Source organism: Trachurus trachurus (genome assembly GCF_905171665.1).
Source record: "Trachurus trachurus genome assembly, chromosome: 16".
Classification (NCBI taxonomy): domain Eukaryota; kingdom Metazoa; phylum Chordata; class Actinopteri; order Carangiformes; family Carangidae; genus Trachurus; species Trachurus trachurus.
The window spans coordinates 15,686,968-15,708,292 of record NC_139902.1 but is presented as its reverse complement, the minus strand read 5'-3'; the positions used below and the strand labels follow the sequence as shown (position 1 = coordinate 15,708,292).

Below are 21,325 nucleotides of genomic sequence, written 5' to 3'. Positions count from 1 at the left end.
CTTCATTGATGAGCGCAGCCCCCGCCAGTACGGGTGGTGGAGCCTGCTTGCCCCAGCACGTAGGGAGTGCAGGAGCAGCTTCTGCAGCAAGGAGGCAACCACGGCGCGGTTGGCCGGAAGGAGTCGTGCTACCGCCCCCGTCAGGTTCTGGTGGTGACAGCCATAGAACAGTAAGGGGTGGGCTCTGCCGAAGACTCTGCGCCACGTTATTGGTTGTAATCAGACAGTTGTGTAATGTACGCACAATCCCGGGCACATTGTCTGAAATTGCGCAAATAAAGAAAATGGAGGCTGGTCGGAATGTAACGCTGCTGACCGGAGCATAACGGATTACGTGGCCCGAACCGTGCGAGGAAACACAAGGCATTTGGACCGAACAGCTGGTATCGACTCAGTTCAGAAAGGAAGAAAGGACTCCCGACGGAGTTTCCCAAGGAAGACGGAAGCCATCGGCCAGGACGACAACCGCTATCTCCGCGTAGTGGCACCGAAAGCCGAGATGTAGTGCCCTTGAATGGAGGCTGTTGTCCAAGCGATCATCATTACAGAGACGATGTGGTCGTTAAGCCACAAAGAAAACCGGGCGACGAAGCACACACGTCACACGGAGGACCACTGATCTGGTAAGGGGTCCTGCAGAAGCCAGCTGCAGAGAAGCCATTGCTGCTGGTTACAGTGCTAGCGAGCTTTGTGCTAGTCACTGTGGCAGCTAGCTTGCGCCTCTCTGAACACCAAACAATCAGTATCGCAGTATAATCATGTAACACGTGGTTGGAGTCGCAAACCGCGTTGCTATTAATGTATTTATCGAGCTGTTTGCACCCTGTCGTCCTCCTTTGCCCTGCTGTTCTCCGTCCAGGCTGGCTAAAAGTGGAGTATCAAACAATAACACACTAACGTTATACAACGTCCAGGTGGAATCGCATAACCAGTTCCTATTTACGGGCATTTTACATTAAAACTGCTCCCCACTGTAATATTGTCCTACACCTGTCCAGTAATCCATTCAGTGGCAGATATGAAGTGTGTGTGTGTGCCGGGGGGGCGGGGGGGGCGTGCATGCATTGTGAACTTTTGTGATACGTACCACAGAATTATCATGATTTTTGCATCTCAGCCACGAGCCCTCTGTAAAAGGCATGACTGAGGTTGCTGTTGCATGGCATGATGACCACGTAGATGTGGCTTAACCTGGTGAAAGCATCTATTGAGGTAGCTCTGCTTATTACTGAGGTCATTGGTCGTTAGTGGTGATGTACTGTATTCTGTACTATTCCTCACATGTTAGCAAAAGCTGTCATGATAATGCAGTTACTTCACACTACAATCATAATAACTATCTAGTCATAGGGGTGGGCGATATGGGCAAAAAAAATCTAGATTTTTTTTCAATTATCCAATAATGATAATCTGACGATATCCTTTAAAATGTAATTTGTTTTTTTGTTTTTTACAAAACATGTTGTAAAACTCTAGTTACTTGCTTACCAGGACATCTATGGATAGACACAGCTCTTCAGAACAACAGCTCTTGTTTATTTTCTGTTAATTTAAAGGTGTAGGCTACAGAAAAGAAAACTGAACTTGAGCCCACTCTGGGTCATAAAATTAATGTGATAACTTATCTTTCAGACGTTGTAGGCCAAACTTTGTGCAAAATTCTATTTTTGAGTAAATCCAGGATGAAAGTGTGTTTTTTTTTTTTCGCATTGGATAATGCAGGCGCACGGATTATACGTCAGCCTGTACACGATTCACCAGCCACTGATATTGGATCCGTCATCCGTCATTCAAACGTCTGACACACGCACACACACACGGAGCTCGGTCTCGCCCCAAGCTTTGAATATCCCGCCCGCTCGATAACGACCAATTTGTTTTCCTTACTCGGGTAAACTCGTGTTGCAGCTCGTGACAACTCAGCGCGACAAACAGGACAAACGGCCATTTCTGTACACCTTTAAAGGAGAATTCTGGCCATTTTTGACCCCTAAATTGTTGTCCTGATGGTCACTCAGTATTGGGGGGGGAGCAAAAACGTGACTAAAGCTGATGCAGGCAAACTGGAGTTACACCATGGCTACCCGGCGCTAGGGATAGCGACAACGCTAACCTATGGGGGCAATTTTTTCAACCACAACAAACACTCAAAACACAATCAAATATCTATTGTACATGACTGGAATCCTTATGACACACCACTGAACTCTTAAACTGTACAGTATAAACCGGTATAAACAGTCCTGGAAAGACATTACTATCCGATCGCAGAGCGCCTGCTCTCCCCACCACAGAAACAAACACTTTTTCCTTGTTGTGACCGTTTATTTTTGTAAAGAAATCATCACAACAAGGTTTGTTTCTGTGGTGGGGAGAGCAGGCGCTCTGCGATCGGATAGTAATGTCTTTCCAGGATGTTTCAGTTAGGCTATCTGAGGTGAGTGATTACATGCAAAAACACAAAGTTGGGGCGTCGCGTGGCGTAGTGGTTAGAGCGGGCGCCCCATGTATAGAGGCACAGTCCTCGCTGCAGTCGGCCCTGGTTCGAGTCCCGCGTCGGGCGCCATTTACTGCATGTCATTCCCCCTCTCTCTGCCTCCCCGTTTCCTGTCTGTCTCAACTGTACTATCCATAAAGGCATAAATGCCCAAAAAATATACTTAAAAAAAAAACACAAAGTTTATACTAAATACTGTACACTATATGAGTTCAGTGGTGTGTTGTAAGGATTCAAGTCATGTACCATAGATATTTGATTGTTCTTTGAGTGTTTGTTGTGGTTGAAAGAATTGCCCCTATAGGTTAGCGTTGTCGCTATCCCTAGCGCCGTCTAGCCATGGTGTAACTCCGGTTTGCCTGCATCAATTTTAGTCGCGTTTTTTGCTCCCCCCAACACTGGCAGTACAATGATTTAGGGGTCAAAAATGACCGGAATTCAAGAGACTCCCAGTTAAACTCCAGTGTGGAGACATTAAATGAATAAGGTTCTCTGCTCTTAGGTGAATTGACCCTTCGCCAACTCCTCCCACAAACGGCTATTGTCCAATCCTACGTTAGCAACCGTAACTAAAGGCCTGGCAAGCTTTCCGCAGTGAGTCATTACGTTTGCTTTTGTGGACACATTTTGAGACTAGGACGAAAAACATTTGTTTGTAGAGAAGGATGTTGTTGTTGCTGCTGCTACTACGGCGGCGGCGGCAGCAGCAATATAGAGATGTTCAGATACGAGCGGACTTTTTTTTCGACTTGAGCAAGTGTAAATACGGGGATAACCATAGTTCACCTCCGAAATGACAGCTGTACTTTTAGGGCTTTTACCTGGGCTTTTAGGCGAGGGATCCTCCAGGCAGGGACTGCTTTCACTGACTGATACAGCGGTGGGAGAAAACAAAACAGCAGCGAAAGCTGTATGTGGTTCACAATCGCCCAAAAACTTGCAGTTTGACAACGTTTCATGACCAGTGAGATGACCTAAGTCTTCGTGGGTTGATAAACGGTAAAATTACCGGTCCTTACTGCTGCTCTGTACATTGTCCAGTCGTGTCGTTGAACAGATGTTTTATCCTCCTGCGCGAGTCACGTCACTGAAAACTATGAATGATCTTTGTGACTTCTTCTCTCTATTATCTCAGAACAGTTTATCCAGAAATTTGCTGATATTTCCTTTGAAATCGATACCAAATACTGCCAGGAGCATGGCTGGGAGTGAAAACTTGCCCGCCGTAGCAACAGTAACCAAGGGGGCGGGGCTTACGCGAAGGGTCAATTGAACAGCATACAAGCATGAGCAAATAGATGACACATTATTTCTTAATAGTGTTAACAAAGTGCTTCATACATGGTCTGCAAAACATGCAAACAGTTAGTGCAGTAGGTTTTCCCTGGGTTTTTTTGAGACCAAGGTTGCACATCCTGACAGCTGAGATTATTACTCTAGGTATTGTCCCTCCTCTATTAAATATGAAAGGAGGCTGGAAATCACAGGACATGTCTGTTCTGTCCTGAAATGTGTGTTTCTCTTCTATAAAATACATTCTACATCTCGGGAGTCGACGTCTGTACACACACAGCTTCCTTCACTTTTGGGGCAGAGCTCTGTGTGAAACTGTAGGAGAGATACAGCCCGAGGGGGAACTGGGACACAACGGGAAAAGCAGGTCCGAGCTGTGCGCAGCGGAGCCACAACTGTGCTCCACAACGCTATGGCTGCGTTTTGGGTTGACGTCGTAACGGTGCGCATTCGGTAGGAGAAGCAGGTCCGAGCGTCAACCCAAAACGACGGCGCAGCAGTGCACAGCTCGCACCTGCTTTTCCCGTTGTGTCCCGGTTCCGCCTCAGGCTGTATCTCTCCTACTCTTTCACACGGAGCTCTGCCCCAAAGGTGAAGGAAGCTGTGTGTGTAAAGACGTCAACTCCAGCTGTGCACTGCTGCGGCGTCGTTTTGGGTTGACGCTCGGACCTGCTTCTCCCACCGAATGTGCACCGTTACGACGTCAACCCAAAACGCAGCCATAGCGTTGTGGAGCACAGGGGTCATATTTCCTCCGTGCCAGAAGATGTTGTCACGGTTGCCGCCAGACTGTTTGTGGGAGTCGGAGATCACGTGACCGCCACATGACTGAATCCTGGCCACTGATTAGCTTCTCAGGCATGACTCTGGCGAATGAGGACTTCCATGTGCCTCTCCTTTACCGTCTATTGTTTTCTATTCTAAATAGTATAATACTCAATAATGGAAAATTGCTCATCGTCAAAACGACATTTACGATAATATTGCAGACGATATCGCCCACCTCTATCTAGTCATCTCATCTTGTTGACTGGCTGTAAAGGAAGGATGTACCGGTATGCCTATGGCTTTTGCAGGTGTGCAGAGTGATCACTGAATATTGTTGATTGGTCAAAATATGAGTCTTATTTTAAAAGATGTTCATATTTTGGATTGTCGTCGATAGTGTTTGGGGAAAATCATTATGTTTACCTGTGCTAACTCACCAAAACCCCACTTAAACTTGACCCCCCTTTGCTTAATAAAGAAAGAATGAATTGTTTATTAAATCTTTTCCTCAGAGATGGGAAATAGGCCACATCAGGGTTTCCGTTACATGTAATTGATCGTGGGGCACCGCTATGGCAAGTGCTTCTGCCCCTCAGCTCTGTGTGTGTGTTCATCTCTCGCGCTCTTTTTAGATTAATAACCACAAATGTACACACATTGGCCTAACATATTTGTCCATCGGGGTGTTTTATTTTGAAAATTGTCCGGATTCTCTCGTGTGTGACTTCCTGCCAAGATTGACACGATCGCTCGCGGCTCGTGCACAAAATAGACCAGACGCTGAAACGATCGCTGCAGGGCGTGAGCCGGCCACGGAGGATTTGGACACCGAAATGAAAATGCCCCTGCTTCTCGGTGTGGCACCCCGTCTTATACGGTCCGCTCCCATGCCAACCAGAAATCAAGGGGGAAAGTAACAGAAGAGCTTTCCTCAGTAGCAGGATGGCTACGGAGTTTTCATCAGTTTAAAATTCTGGTTCTTGCAGGGCCTGAAATTCGCTGCGGGATTGCGGGTATCGTGCATAATTTAACCGATTCCCACATCACTCATAATGTGGGAAATTCCCGCACACATTTCAAACCAGCCAACTATCGGTACACACTAGGGCTGCAGCTATCGAATATTTTAGTAATCGAGTACTCTACTGAAAATTACATCGATTAATCGAGTAATCGGATAAAACGTATTTTTGCTTGGTTAAAGAGCAATTATGAATACACAAGAGAAAATAACATATTTCACTTAATAATGAATGACCAATTGGTTTCCTTTTTTAGAATCAACTGCTTTTATTTCTTAAATTCACAAGCAAGTATTTTCTGGTCTTGAAACATTACCAAAGAGGCGACTGCTAACATACATAAGAATAAATAAAACACAAATTAAATTAAATTACTTTCAAGATATCAAAAATAAATAAAATTAAATTACTTTCAAGATATCAAAAATGTTTTCTGCGGAGATGCTGCAACATGGAAGACGTGCTGTCTTCCATGTCTCCCCCCCGCAGCCCCCGCATGCCGTGGGGGCCCCGCCCCCGCCCGTTAAGCCGTCTCTACCGAATCAACGGTCTTTTTTTTTTTTTTTTTACACCGCAACATATGGTTCACGTCATGATAACTTCTGTATTTTGGCCATTCAAACTTCCACAGTCCATATAGTCCTTTTCTTTGTTTGATATTTCAAGAGACTTTGGTTAAGTAACCATGGATAGCTCCTAGGCAGGATTGTTCTGCTGTGTTGTCGCCACCGTCACCCCCCCCACCCCGTCATCGCGGCCATCGCCTCGCCGCCGCCGCCCCCCCCCATCTCCGTCGTCATCCGCGGCGGACGGTCGCGGGGGGGCCCCGCACGGTTACGTTCATAGGTTACGTTACGGCGCACGTTGTGCCACATTGAAAGTAGTCCGTGCGGCCGCTTGAACTACAATTAAATTAACGATTCCTCGAGGCAGAAAAAAATCCTCGGACCATTTTTTGTAATCGAGGTACTCGAATTACTCGAGGAATCGTTTCAGCCCTAGTACACACTACAGGAGCGCTGCATCAGACGATCAGACTTAAATGCAACACACACGTCTTTGTTTACATAGTTTAGGTAGCCTACTGAATAAAGTTGAATTTTTTTTTCTTGCCATTGTTATAAAACACACGCAGAGCCATAGAATCGCTCTGAACACATGCTGCTTCAGTTGTGCAGCGCCACTTCTGTTGCGCTGTTTCAGCCGAACGGTGCTCAGATGTTGGTTAGATCTCTTCCAATATTGAACTCTTTTTATACAAAGTGCAGCCACTTTGCATGCACGCTTCTCTGTGTGTGCTGTGCATGTGTGAACACCAATAACAGACTCAGAGCGCTATGCAGAGATGAATTAACGGAACGCTATTGCGTTGGTTGAGCCAAAAGCCGAAAAATCTATTCGTGGCGGACATAATTTATTTTTGGCGGGCTGCCACGAATAAATGAATGTGTGGGGAAACATTGCATACGACCTGTAGTCCCCCCCAACAAAGTAAAATCCCCCCCCCCCCCCCCCCCCCCCCCAAGTAAAGCCCTTGGGGGGGGAAATTCCCCCACTTTTGGAAAATGAATTTCAGGCCCTCTCTTGTATAATTTTTAAAACAGTGAGGACAACCACACGGACTGTAACTGGAGTTAGAGACTTATTTATCTAAACAGATTAAAAAACATGAATGCTCAAGGGACACAGGAACAGTCAGCTAGCCAGACAAAGCAGGACTAGCAGCATAGCTTCACAGCTGGAAAGTTAGGAAATACAATGGAGAGGTGGATATGAATGAACATATTTTATCCAAGATAATTGACTGTGTAAAACTCTGGGTTGGCAGTGGGAAGCTGATATGATGCGACAGCGAGGGGACATTACGCTACGTTCTGCCACAAACGGTGGGTTCACATCGCAATGTGCTGATTTATAAAAGGCAATTAAATAATGTTATCCGCTACAAATGAGTTTGGGATTCTTTTATCAGGATGGTCACCAAAAACGCCAGGGACAAACAGCCCCACCTAGAATATTTTCACCAGCTGCCACTGTGTGCAGCCACGGTGTGTTTTCACACATATTGGTCTTCTACAGTGATAACGTTGTTTAATTTTCCAGCTCACACATGTTTGTTTTGGACAGACCATTTATGACAAGAGAGCCAGGTTTGAAGATGAAGATGAAATTACATTTATTGTGCACAAAATAAACTTTGGTGCTTAGACCACGGGGTGAAGACCAGCCGAGTAAACTGATCTGGGGATGAGAAGCTTGCATCTGAATAAGTTATATCCCCCTGGGCCTAGACACTGGTGGTGGTAGGGAAGCTTGAAGTCGCCTGATGAGGGAACTTCTCGGTTGAAGATCCAGGTTAAGACAGTCTCTATCTTGATGGAGGTGGTGGAGGTGGGCTGAGAGTTTTGCTGAAATGACGGCTGGATGACAGGAGAGAGAGAACTTTTAAATTTGACGCTAATGACTGATTGGTGGAAGAGAAAGAGGATGGCAGACTGTGATTGGTTGAATTATGAGAAGAAGGGTGGAGCGAGAGGATAGCGGGAAAACAGGGAAAGCGTTTTGAGGCGTGCTTAAAGTGATAGTCTTCCTGTCTGAACTTTTGCTTAGCTTCATTAATGAGCATGTGAAATGCGGGGGCAGCGAATATCGCTACTTTTTTTTTTTTTAAGACGTTAGTTTAGGCGGCAGCTCTTTGTTGTTAAGGCGGCCGCCTTAACAGGAAAGCGCTGCGGGAAACCCTGGCATGACTGTCCATAGTTAACTCGCGTTTAAGCACAAATTAATCATACAATTTTTATTTGTTCTAAATACCTAAAAGGATTATTTTAATACTTAATATACTCTTATATACTCTTATCACCATGTAAGTGGACAAATATGTTTGCTTTTATTCTCCAGAGTAACCTCTGAGGTGGATTAGTTGTACAGTTGTCCATGCATCTCCATTGTGTTGCAAACTATTTTTCAGCTAGTACGGTTCGTGTTCACACACGTTTGTTTTCACTCTGGTCCAAACGCCCAACCACTGGGAGAGCGTCATGTTTCAATGACAAATGACTGAGAAAAGACGCATGGTACGTCAAGTTCACGTGACTTCCGATTGTAAAAATTATTATTATTTAATAGAAAACCGATATTAATTAATGGATCTATTTTTTGGAAACACCCCTACACTGTACCTTTAACAATGGAGATACATGCATGCAGTACACACAGGGCTGTAAACTAACGGTCGCCACTCGCCAAATGCGACTAAAAGATTCCCCTGGCGACTTAAATTTGGAGGGCTACACGCCACGGGGGCAGGTAGATGTTTGTCCCGTGTTGCTGTTGTGTCGCACTGAAGTAGCTCCCCCGACGACCAAGCTGTAGAAAACAGTTCCCCTCAGAAGCAAAGTAGCCTCACGCCAGTGTCACACGCGGACACCACGGAAGCGCTGCAAAGCGCCGCGCACCGAGCCCTCCCTTTCCCACCAGACTTGCATTTCTCCGCGCCGGTTGACAGCGCTTTTGCCCCGCAGCTGTGTGTGTACGTGCGTGCCTATCTCTCTCGCGCTCACGGAGCTATAGACCAGAGATGAGGACTCAGTTTGCGACTCGAACTCGAGTTGCACACACAGAGACTTCAGACTTGACTTGGACTTGTGTTTTGGGACTCGTGAACAATCTTTTTTTTTTTTTTTTTTGGCTCGTGCCAGAGTGCAGCCAAACACAAGAGAGAGGAACAGCAGAGCTCCTCTGACAGCTCAGTCAGCTGTTTTTTAATAGCATATAGCCGCACCATCCATACAGGTGAGGCACAACGTTTGTTGTCTGGCCCTCCTTCACAGGGACTGCTGCATAACTGGTCTGGCACATATCAGGCTACTGTAGGATAAGTTGTTGTTTTTTTTGCTGCGAAATATGACTGAAGTTGTTCGTCGGACCGACGTAACGCTGGACCGACGGAGCTCCGGAGCTGCAGCGGCTCCTCACACAGGCAGAGCCCGTCTGCAGGCCTCCTTGGCTGGGCAGGCGTCCGTGCTCATCGCGGTAGAGAAAACCATCGCTAATAAACATACCCGCAGGTTGTTTAGACGTTTATATAACTGTTTTACAATGAACTGACCAGTCTGCATATATTTTTTATTTATTTTATATATTTATTTTTGCATTTTTATATTACATGTTACATGGTTACAGTAGCCTACATGGCAAAGACTAGTCTATACCATCTTTGGTTAGGGTGAGACTAGGTCATGGGCACATTTCATTACACAATGTAGCCTGGTCAGATGCATACTGGAGATACTGGCAATTTGCCTACTGCAGATTTAGCTTTTGTTTGCATACTACATTTTGGCCAAATCAGTATAGGTACTAGTAGTAGACATCGTCATGGTAACGCAATGCTGAGGGAGTGGTTCATTTGCATTTAAAGGGAAGGGCCACTGAAACAGACCATTTTGCAGAGCCCTGTTTTTGAGAGAGCTGTGATGTTTGATCTTTGGGGTATTTTGACCGAAGCACGTCACAGACATGTCTTTAAGACACCCAGGAACTATTTTAGTTTGTGCAAAAAGGAGCATAATAGGTCCCCTTTAATCGGCTCGGCTCCGATCGGCTTGCAGTGGGAACGCCAGACCCGCGCCAACCCGCTAATTTACGTGATGACACTGAACGTTACGTGACGCCACTGTACATTAGGGGAGTGACGAGATCTCGTCCCACGAGATCTCGCGAGATTAAACTCGACAATATTTCTCGTCGCTTTAAAAATCTGTCTCGCGAGATTTTTTTTCTTTTTTTTTTTAATGTTAAAAAATGTAAAGCAGGGTTTCCACTACCAGTTACCATGACTTTGCAACCCTTTCCACTGCACAGTTATAACTCTACTCGACTTGGTTTAGGTGCTTTTCAGTCACAGCTGAGTTCTTCATTCCTCCTCAGTAAAAACGAAACTTATCAACCAAGCGCATCCAGCGCTAATTAACAACTCTGTTGCGGCCGCGACGCTCTCTCTCTCTCTTGCTGGCGCACACACACTCACTTACACACTTACACACACACACGGGCACAAGGACAGGTCGCGTTGTGACGGAAATATGCGCTAGACCGTCCGACGTGGGAGGGAGGGAGGGAGGGAGGGGGGGGATCCGAGTATCCGAGTATTGAAATGGCACTGGGGGGGAGGGGGGGTCGCTGCCACTACTTAAAAAAAATCCTAGAGGAAACACTGCACATAATATTGTTTGCACTTGAAAAAAGGAAAAAAAAAATGTTTTTAATATAATTTATTTTAACTTTTATAAATTTTAGTTTTAGTTTCAGTTTGTGGAAGAAGAAATGTATTTAAAGCTCATGCTTACATCATGCATGTAAATAGTTACAATAAAACATTTCAAAATGCATGTGCAACTCGGTTAAATAAAAGTCTGTTGGTCCAGTCATATATTTTGTCATTGTATAGTTTTCTTAAAATCTCGTCTCGTCTCGATCTTGTGAACCCAATCTCGTGTCTCGTCTCGTCTCGTGAGCTGAGTGTATCGTCACACCCCTACTGTACATTCATAATGCGAATCTACCAAACATCCCAAAGATGCCTTATTGGATTGAGATATGGTGACTGTGGAGACTATCTGAGGGGGAAAGTCAGACACTACCATCAGAATGTTGCTGCAATAATCAAGACCCAGACCAATCAGACCAAGCTGTATTTTTCTAATCTTTTGTCAGATCCAAGGCCTGTCCCCATCCTGAGCCTAGCATGGCCATGGTTTTGTGTGTGTGTGGAAGGGGGGGTAGTTGGCACAAGTGCTGACATTAATTGAAATTATTTCTTTTTTTTATATAGGTTTCCACTCAGATGCAATACACATCACCTTCACCTTGGATAGTCCTTGTATTTTCAAGAAAAGGTGAGAATTTTCTTTCTTCTGTTTTTTTTTTTTTTTTTTGGATGTTAATTTCTGCAATTTTTTACAGATGTATTTTCCATGTTTTCAGGATCAGAGGGAAAGCCCTACCTTCCGGTTGCTGCGGAGAATGGCTCATGGATGGGATTCATACTACCATAACCTACCATCATTATCATCTGATCCAAGGACTTTGAGAGGGACATCCGAGTCAGAAGGAAGTCTTTCACAGCATTTAGAGAATTACATTGGACATCATGACTTCACAGAAACAGCAGCTTTGAATGAAGCCCCTGTCACAAACTCAAACTTCAACACAAACTATTATTCAAATGCCACAGTTGGCCATTCCAGTTCAGACTGTGTTTATCAAAGGTACTACGGGGAAACACCATGGCAAGCGGATGGAGAACAAATGGAAAAGGAGTACTTGCCAAGTTGTGGAAATAGTGATATCTCAGGCTTTGCCACAGATGGATTATCAACATCAGGATCTTTTCCTTCATCGTTTTCAACAGATTTACAAGGACTTAAACAAGATTGTGGAATGCTAGGTACTTCTTTTCTTGAGGACTACTCGGATGTCAGTAGCTGTTCGGATGCAGATGTTGGTGAAACAAGGCCCTCTTGTAAATTCATGGCAAGTAATTCGTTTTCAAAACCTAAAACTGATGCTAGCAAAAAACCCAATTCATCTGAATGGCTTTTCAGCCATCCTAGAAACGTGTTTCCAACTGAGAGTCATTGCTCTAATATGTCAAAGACTAATGTTTTTTTGCCAAGTGCATCAAATGTGAAGGCAGGAGAAATGGTTGAGTGTTCACAAGACAAAATGGGAAGTCCTGAAAAAAGTGTAAAATCTCACACAGGACACAATCAGTCCTTTACCCCTGTAGAGGCAAGGAGTTATAGTGATGGTAGTTGGGATCAGAAACAAAAAGAGGATGTGGAGAGCAAACTCATTCCAGAAAAACATTCAGACATCTCAATATATGCCCATGAAAGATCCACTGATGATAGATTGTTGGAGTGCCCAGCCAGCAAGGATGAGGAACAGATCGTTGCAACTCCTCCAAATATCCTGACTACATTTAACATTGAGGAAGATCACTTTGACAAAAAAGTTCTTAGAAAGGAAATTAAGGAATCATTCAACCTGGAAAAGGAGGGATGTGATGGTCTTAACCCCACATTTAAAAATGAAACGAGGAGACAGAAGGAGCAGGACAGCATTGATGTCCTAAAAGGCAAAAGAGAAGAATCTTGTTCATCAGAAAATGAGACTTCTGATGAGCAGAGAACACTAGTTCCCAACTTCACTGGCAGTCAAGATGAAAATATGCACACTGACTTTAAGGAAAGTGATTGTATGGGTACATCAAACAGTTGCAATGTTGAATCCTGTTTACAGTTATCCAAGTATCAGTCTCATGAAAGTGTACCTGAAGACAGTCCTCCTGAGATGAGTGGCAACTGTGACAAGAATGTGCAAAGTGTTGCTAGCCATGCAGAATCCTGTTTGCAGTCACAGAGCTTCAGCCCAGACATAAATTCCCGTGTAGAAAAAGACCGGACAGGCACAGAAGAAAATTCAAATTCCATTTCTTCTCCAGAGCCAAACTGTAGTGATTCTATTGTCATTAGTAACAGTCCTTCTACTAATAATAATCACAAGATTGAGCAAAGTGTTTCTGACCATCCAGTTTCCAGCTTACAGACCAACATCTCAAGTACAACCCTAAATCTTTGTCTGGAAAAGGAAAGAACAAGTCCGCTGGATCCGGGCTGTAGTTGTGCTGGCATCCCTAGTGACATTCCCTCTATGGATACTAGTGACAAAAATGAGAAAAGTGTTCCTGATCATCCAGACTTCAGGACACTGGCAGACAGCTTAACCCCAAAAATGAATGCCTGTCTAGAAGAGGAGCTGACAAATCCACCAAAGAAAATTACAACCTCTTCTACAGATTCAGACCGTAGTGATCCTGATGTCACAAGTAGCAATATTTCTATTGATAGTTGTAACAATAACCAGCAAAGTGTTGTTAGTCATCTAGAGTCCCACTTAGAGCCAGACAACTCAACCACAGAAATACACTGTAGTATGGAAAACAAATGGACAAATCCATTGGAGAAGACAAATACAAGCTTGTTTACAGATCCAGACAGTAGTAGCCCTGTTGTGGCTAGTGACAGTAATGAGCAAACTGTTTCTTATAGTTTAGAACCCAGCTTACCGTTACATGCCACAAGCACAGACTTAAGTCCGTCTCTAAAAAAGGAGTTGACAAGTCCAGCAGAGAATACAAATCAGAATGCAACCCCTTCACCAAACCAGCAACTGCTACTCAATCACACCCCACCAAGCACCCCAGAACCACAATTTCATGTTGGAGATGTTGCAGAAAATGCAAGATCATCATTTGAAGAGTCTGACACATCATTGGAGGGGCACTTAGTGCCTGACATGCTGTATGGTGAACCTCTTTCAAGAGAAGACTCTTCATGTGACACAGATGAAACAAGACTTGGCACAAGTAAATGTAAAGAACCATCTGTCTTCAGCCCTGATGGGAACAGCGTTGACTCCTCAGATAGACAAATACCTCTACTACGGCCTTGTAACGAAATGAGAAAACAACTGCAGCCTGTCGTAATATTGAAGACCTTGGAGTCAGTTAATGGACAGAGTAATTCATATCTTTGCAAACATTGCCCACACACCGCCTACAATGTGGACAGTCTAATTGAACACCAACATAGATGCCATTCAGTGCACAATTTTCAGTTTTGCAGGACTTGCAATCTGTATCTGGTAAGCAATGAACAGGCAGAAAAACACTCATGTGACGTCATCCAAAAAGACTCTAAGCTTTCTTCTAAATTAAGTTTACAGAGGAAAAGACAACAGGGCCGTCACAAGTGCATCAAGTGTAATCTCATATTTTCACGAATAGTTCAGTATGTCAGCCATATGCGGATCCACACTGGAAAAACACCGTACAAGTGTAATGGCTGTGGTAAATTCTTTGCACAGACTTGTTCCCTGCTAAGACACAAGCATGTACCTGGAAGATGCAAGCGTGGAAAACCTCAAGTTACAAAATCTGATGCTGCTACCACTAAAACTAAAAAAACACCACAAAAGGACTTGGTGCAGAGCAAACCATATGCAAAGCTGCCTAAATGTTATGTAAAACTTGTCGACATCTCCAAGACTAATGTTTGCAGTTCATGTGGTAAATGCTTCTTAACTGCAGCTACAACCAGAAGGCACTTCAATGCTTTACACAAAAGAAGGAGTTTGACGGTCCCATCGAGCCACAAAACCACAAAACTCAGTGGCTTGGAAACTCAAAAAAATCAGAACAAGTCTGGAGGAAAATATAAATGTCCTCTTTGTCCACGGCTTTTCAAGTACTCCTACAACAGGGCTCGACATTTGCGTGATTGTGTCAGAGATGCAATATATGGTGGCAAAGGAAAAGTTGCAAAAGGAAAATATCGCTGTCCCTTGTGCCACGCTACTTTTACTTTACCATCCAATCGATATAGACATATCAAGGCAATATGTCTCAAAGAATGTCTTCAAAGACTTGCAAAAGAGAGAGCAGCAAATATTAAACCTACTGGACAGAAAAAAACAAGGGACACAGAGCAGAAAACTTTGTCAAAGGAAAATGAACGGAAAACACATTGGAAGGATAATGAACAGAAAACCTTGCCAAAGGAAAATGAACAGAAAACACTATCAAAGGAAAATGGACAGAAAACACTGTCAAAAGAAAATAAACAAGAAGGCCCAGCTAAAACAGCACCCAAGCTTGTTCCACGTTATAAATGCAAGCTTTGTCCAGCAGTTTTCTTTCATGCTTCTGGAAAATATAGACATACGAAGAAACATGAGTTGTTTAAACTCACTGGCAAAATGTTCAAGTACAGGAATTCTGTGTTCTCTGTTCCTAAACCAGCAACTTCAAATAGTGTGAAGACAGAAGATAATAAAGATAACTTAGAATCAGCTGAAACAAATAGCAGTCATGAGCTGAACTGTAGATTTTGTGGAAAATCTTTCAACACACCACAGTCACTGAAGAAACATCAGCGTAATCACCGAGGTGAAAGACCATATCGGTGTCTGGAATGTGGAAAAGGATTCAAAAAATATGCCCATCTTATTGGTCATAAAAAAGTTCACCAGCGGAGGATACAGTGCACTGTCTGCAAAAAGATTCTTCCAACTATTGGAGAACTGATCCAACACAGAAGCTCACATCTGAAAAGGGGGAAGCTACAATGCCCAGACTGTGATCAACAATTCCTGTATCCTGCATATCTTCTTAGGCATCTAGACTCCCACAAAAAAAGAAAACACAAGGCACCTCAGCTTGAAGAAAGTGCACCATTAAAACCCCAGAAGATCTTGGAATCTGTGAAAGAGCAGATTGTACAACAACTACAGTGTTCCTTATGCAAGGAGGTGTTTGATGATGCCCAAGTACTAAGAAAACATTGTCTCACACACATATCTGGGTCCTCGTCTAACCAGTGTCCATTTTGCAAAAATCGTTTCAGTAGTCGCCGCTATTTGCTGCGTCACATGATCAAACACACTGGAGCCAAGCCCCTCTCTTGCACAAACTGTGGAAAACAGTTTTACCGTAAGCTGTACCTTAGACTTCACAGTGAAAGGTGCTTGCCGGCTCAGAAGACGCATTTTGTCATAATGGAGCAAAGCAGTGAGACAAGCAGACCATACCGGTGCTCTGTCTGCCCGCGTTCATTTTGTAAGAAGATCCGATTGAAAAGTCATCTCCGAGGCCACAAGACAAACACACTCCTTCTATGCTCAAGATGTGGCCAGTACTTTGGATTTAGAAAATTAAATCAACATCAGAGAAACTGTGGGGAGACTACAATGTTCAACACTGGATCTTCTAAAGGCAATATCAGTAAAAGCTCTTCTCAGACAATCCGGAGTGCCCATAAAATACCTGTGCAGTCCAATGCAGTGAAAATGCTTCCATTCAAATGTTCCTACTGCACACAAAAGTTCAGGTACAGATCATTACTCTTGAGGCATCTTGTGTCACATACTGGCGTGCAACCCTATGCATGCATGCACTGTGGCCACAGATATGGTAGTCAGACATTGTGTTTGCAACATGAAGCTTTCTGTGATGGAGTTTACAAAGGGGGGCCTTCAAAAGGCAAAAGTGATGCTGCAGCAAATATGTCAAGCATTCCAGCTCTCAGAGAGGCAGCACAGAAGCAAGCAGAAGGTGAATCTGAATACAAGTGTAAATTCTGTACCAAGACATTTTTGAAATCACGAAACCTGAGACGTCACATTTTGACACACAACGAGGTTAAACCTTATCGCTGCAAAGCCTGTGACAGCTGCTTTTCAAGATATGACCATCTGAAAGTACATCAGACTCGTTGTAAGGGGAAGAGAGCACGACTTGAAGTCTGTATACCCAAAATCAGCTTAGATGATGTTGGCATCGGTTGGCAAAGCAAGTTTAGCATTGAGCCTACTGAAAAGCAGGAGATGTTTGAGTGTAAAGACTGTTCAAGAAGCTTCTCATCTCAGTCTAAACTTTCCCGTCATATCACCATGTTCCATATGGTAAAGTTGTTCAAGTGCACGCGCTGTGGCTCATCATTTTCTCACGACAAAACTCTCAAAAAGCATCAGAAGATGAACAGGTGCAGAAGGGTCTCCACTGACACAAATCCTTCACTATCACTGACAACCACTCGATCTACAGAAAGTCTGGCAGGGCAGCTTCATGGGGTGAGAAGTCGAATTCTGCAGAGGATCAAGCCCTCTTTGAACAAAAAGTACAAACATGTATGTGGTTATTGCCCCAGAGCTTTTAGAAACAGCTGGCAATTACGCATGCATACCCGCCTGCATACTGGGGAGAAGCCATATGCTTGCGAGTATTGTGGTCAGAGATTCATAAGGAAAGATTATGTGCAGCGTCATTTCCCAAAGTGCACAAAGAAGCAACAGCAAAGTAAAGTGCTCTGTGACAGATGTGGTGGATTTTTCTCAAAAGTCAACCTTGATGAGCATAAAAAAAAATGCATTTTATCTCCGAGCTCATCAAAGTCAGCAATTTGCAAAAGCCAGCAATCAGCCAAACAAAGCCCACCAAAAGGTTTTTCTTGTGCATACTGTAGTTCTCGGTTTTTGCTTTTTTCACAACTCCAAGAGCATTTTTTAAATGCACACAAACTGGAAACGGTGGTTCCACCAGTGTCTACTGCACCCTTACAACACCACCTCTCCAATATACTGAACATCAAAGAAGAGCCTTTGGATGAGATTTGTGTTGACCGTCTAAGTCATGGTGATAATTTAATTTGTAAATTGGATACAGCAATAGGTGGTGATGCACTCCAGGAATTTTCCTGCCCAGAGTGCAACTTGTCCTTTATAAGTAAGGCTGGACTAACTGGGCACATGCGTGTACACACAAGGGAACGTCCCTATAACTGTAAAACGTGCAAAAAAGGCTTCTGGAATAGAAATCTTCTCCGTAATCACAACAAGAAATGTAGATCTGGACATGTTTCAGGGAGAGGAACAACCAAACAGATGGAAGTCCCTTTGAAAGCAGAAATTGATTTTGCACTAAATGACTCTGTTCTAGTGTTCAAAGAAGGCTCTACAGAAACTGGCACTGGGGTATTGCAGACCAATTTTTCCTGCAAAGATGAGTTACTGGAAGAATCTTCAAAAAGTTCAGAACAAAGCAGCTCTCATAAAGAGAAGAAAACTGTGCAGTACCAATGTTCAGAATGTGATAAGAGCTTCACAGATGGCTTATTGCTGATTAGTCATCTAGAAGAACATGGAAGACAGGAACAAGAGAAAAAGCGCAATACATGCATCAAGTGTGGCCGGGTATGCGCTAGTCAAGCAAGTCTTGAAAAACACTTGAAAACACATGGATTTGACAAGGAGTACCCATGCCCTGACTGCCCCAAGATAAGTTACACCTTAGCCGATCTTGAAATCCACAGAACCTTTCATGACCCAAATAGACCTTTCCTTTGCAAACTGTGTAATCAAAGGTTTTGGACAAGACCATCATTATGCAATCATTACAGCCAAGACCACGCAGATGAAGCATTTACTTGTCGTTTCTGTAACAAGGCATATTCAGTCAAAAAATCACTAGCACGACACATTCGAAAATGGCATCAAAAAGAGAAGATGGATCTTGCACGTAATGTTCAGGAGCGTAACACTGAACAACAATCCAGCAGTCAAGTTGGTACAACTGGCCAAAGTGATGAGGATGAAAATAACGGCAGTGAGGACAGTGATTCTGACTCACCATATTTCCCATGCCACGTGTGTGGCAAGACATTCACAACATCAGAAAGTCTTGAAGATCATCAGAGGTGTCATTTGGGTGAAAAACCATATGAATGTGAGGAATGTGGCCGGTGTTTTTTCCAGGCATCCCAGCTACAGCAGCATCAACGAATGCATAAGTCTGAGTTTCAGTGTCAGGCATGTGGCAAGGGTTTTGTCTCTCTCTTTGCACTGCGCAAACATAAGCATACCCACGGCAAGAATCGTCCATACCGTTGCTCTAAATGTCACCTCAGTTTCACAGGACCCTCACAGTTAGCGGAACACATGACTACCCACCGTGAAGAGAACTTCCCATGTGATATATGCAATTGTGTGTTTCTCTCAAAGAGTAGTAGAGCTGAGCACTGGAAAAGCCACTCCAGGTCACATGACCATCAGCCACCTTCAGTTTCAAGGGAACAGTATGAAAAGTCTCCTTCACCCTCTGGAAGCTCATCAGTGTTCACCAGAGAACTTAAATATCGCTGCGGTGTTTGTAATGATCGTTTCAGAGACCCAGAGGAGCTGTCGGAGCACGGTTGCATGGCCGCAAAAGAGCGACCATATGCATGTTCAGACTGCAATACACATTTTCTTCATGCATCTCACCTGAAAAAGCACAGGACCACGCATCAACAACCAAGTAGTAAATATCCATGTAATCATTGCAACAGTGGCTTTTCTTCCCCTCAGCACTTCCTCAGCCATCTTAACACTCATCTTGATTCTGCGGCAGAAATTAAGTGCACCCCTGAAGTTAAAGATGAAGACCCTTCACACCGTTTTATATGTCCAGTTTGCCATCAGTGTTTTGCTAATGCCACTGAACTTATTGGTCATTTTCCCACACATTCTACATTTGAATGCAAAATTTGCAATATGACATTTTCCTCTGCAACCAAGCTCCAAGAACATGAACATTGTCATCTGACATCAGCCACTGAATTTGAATGCACAGAGTGTGGTCAGAGTTTTTTGGGAAGCGATGCCTTCCGCCAGCACCATTGTTCCCATCAATTCCATGCCACAATGGAGTCCAGATGCTCAAATACATCGCCTCCCACTTATTATCAAGCAGCAGCAGAGGAGGAGGAGATTGATGTTACTGGAGAGGACTTGTACAACTGCCCACACTGCTCAATGCAATTCTCCTCCAAAAGTGGTCTCTTGGAGCATCAAAATAAACAACACATGCATGACAAGCCATTCAAATGTGAACTTTGTGGGAAAACATTTGCATTGCGACGGTACCTTAAAGAGCATGAGCGAAGGCATCGTTTAAAATTAGTTGCTCAAAGCAAAGATCAGTTTGCTGAAATCAAGTTCACATGTACTCAGTGCTCAAGCGAATTCAATACAGCGCAAGATCTGTCTGTGCATATGAGACTGCACGCTGAAAAAGAAGCAGGAAAGTTCCGCTGTGATATGTGCTACAAGTCATTCAGCCGCTGGACTCTTCTTAAACAGCACCAAGAAAGTCATGTTGGTGAAGTTGTATATGAATGCACAGAATGTGACAAAGCCTTTGCTTTTCCTCATCTGCTAGAAGAACATCAACAGACCCATGCTGGTACCTCTCAGTAATGATTATGATAATGATTGTTAGATACAGTACCATTTACCTTATCTTCTCCTTGGATAACTGTAACTAAAGTTACTTGAAATCCTTATCATGCCTTACATCTGACTGTGTACCACCACTTGAAATCCCAATATACATCCAGTTTGTATTTTTGGCCCTTGGTATGTTACTTAAAAAGCTTGGCTCATGTAACCATGACAGAGATTTGATGACATTGTGTATATATTTTTGTTCTAATATTGGGATTTGTATACTGTAAACTGGCAACATAGTTTCTTGACAGTGTTTGTAAATCTATGATGAAGTTCTGTAAAGCAGTTCTGTGGTAAATACAGACAAAGCATGATGGCATAAATGTTTTAAAATGTTTTGGATAAAATCTGAAATTTATTATGTTTGACATTTATTTTAAAAAAGACAGCAAGTTTTGTTGCCAATATGTAAGATATATTTCTAACTAGTTGTTTTGATCTACTGATATTTTCTATGGTATCGTTATCCATGTACTATAGATAATTTTGTAATTTTCTGTTAATTTCCCTGTGTTTATCATGGGTTGATTTTTTTGATATTGATAAGTATCTTGTACAGACATTCAAGATTCAAGAGTTGTTGGAAGGATGTTACTTTTCTTAAGAAATTTTAGTTGATGCATTCAATCAAGAAGTAAAGTCAACTAGAAAAACATCTTCTGGGTCTTGTTTCCATTTCTGTTAACTGTGGGTGAGGCAACGTAATGGAACCCTAAATCTGCAGTGCCAGTTACTGGAGCGAAGATCTACTGATTGTCTTTGGTTTGACACCAGTCCCATGGTAATTACATAAGCAATAATAAAAAAAAAAAATCTCTCATGTTTAAACTGTAAACAGCAAGTCAGAGCTTTGGAC

General features: G+C 43.4%; 1 protein-coding gene and 1 long non-coding RNA gene across 2 annotated transcripts; both read left to right on the top strand.

Moving 5' to 3' along the window:
• The first annotated feature begins 234 nt into the window (after positions 1-234).
• LOC310999573 lies at positions 235-12,103 on the top strand. The gene is made up of 3 exons (XR_014596058.1): positions 235-623; positions 11,417-11,480; positions 11,569-12,103. It is a non-coding gene; the product is annotated as an uncharacterized lncRNA (long non-coding RNA).
• Positions 12,104-12,189: 86 nt separating this feature from the next.
• znf1035 (zinc finger protein 1035) lies at positions 12,190-20,998 on the top strand. The gene has a single exon (XM_083990003.1). The coding sequence runs from the start codon at positions 12,232-12,234 to the stop codon at positions 20,437-20,439; it is 8,208 nt and encodes a 2,735-aa protein (XP_083846129.1). The 5' UTR covers positions 12,190-12,231; the 3' UTR covers positions 20,440-20,998.
• Positions 20,999-21,325: the final 327 nt, after the last annotated feature.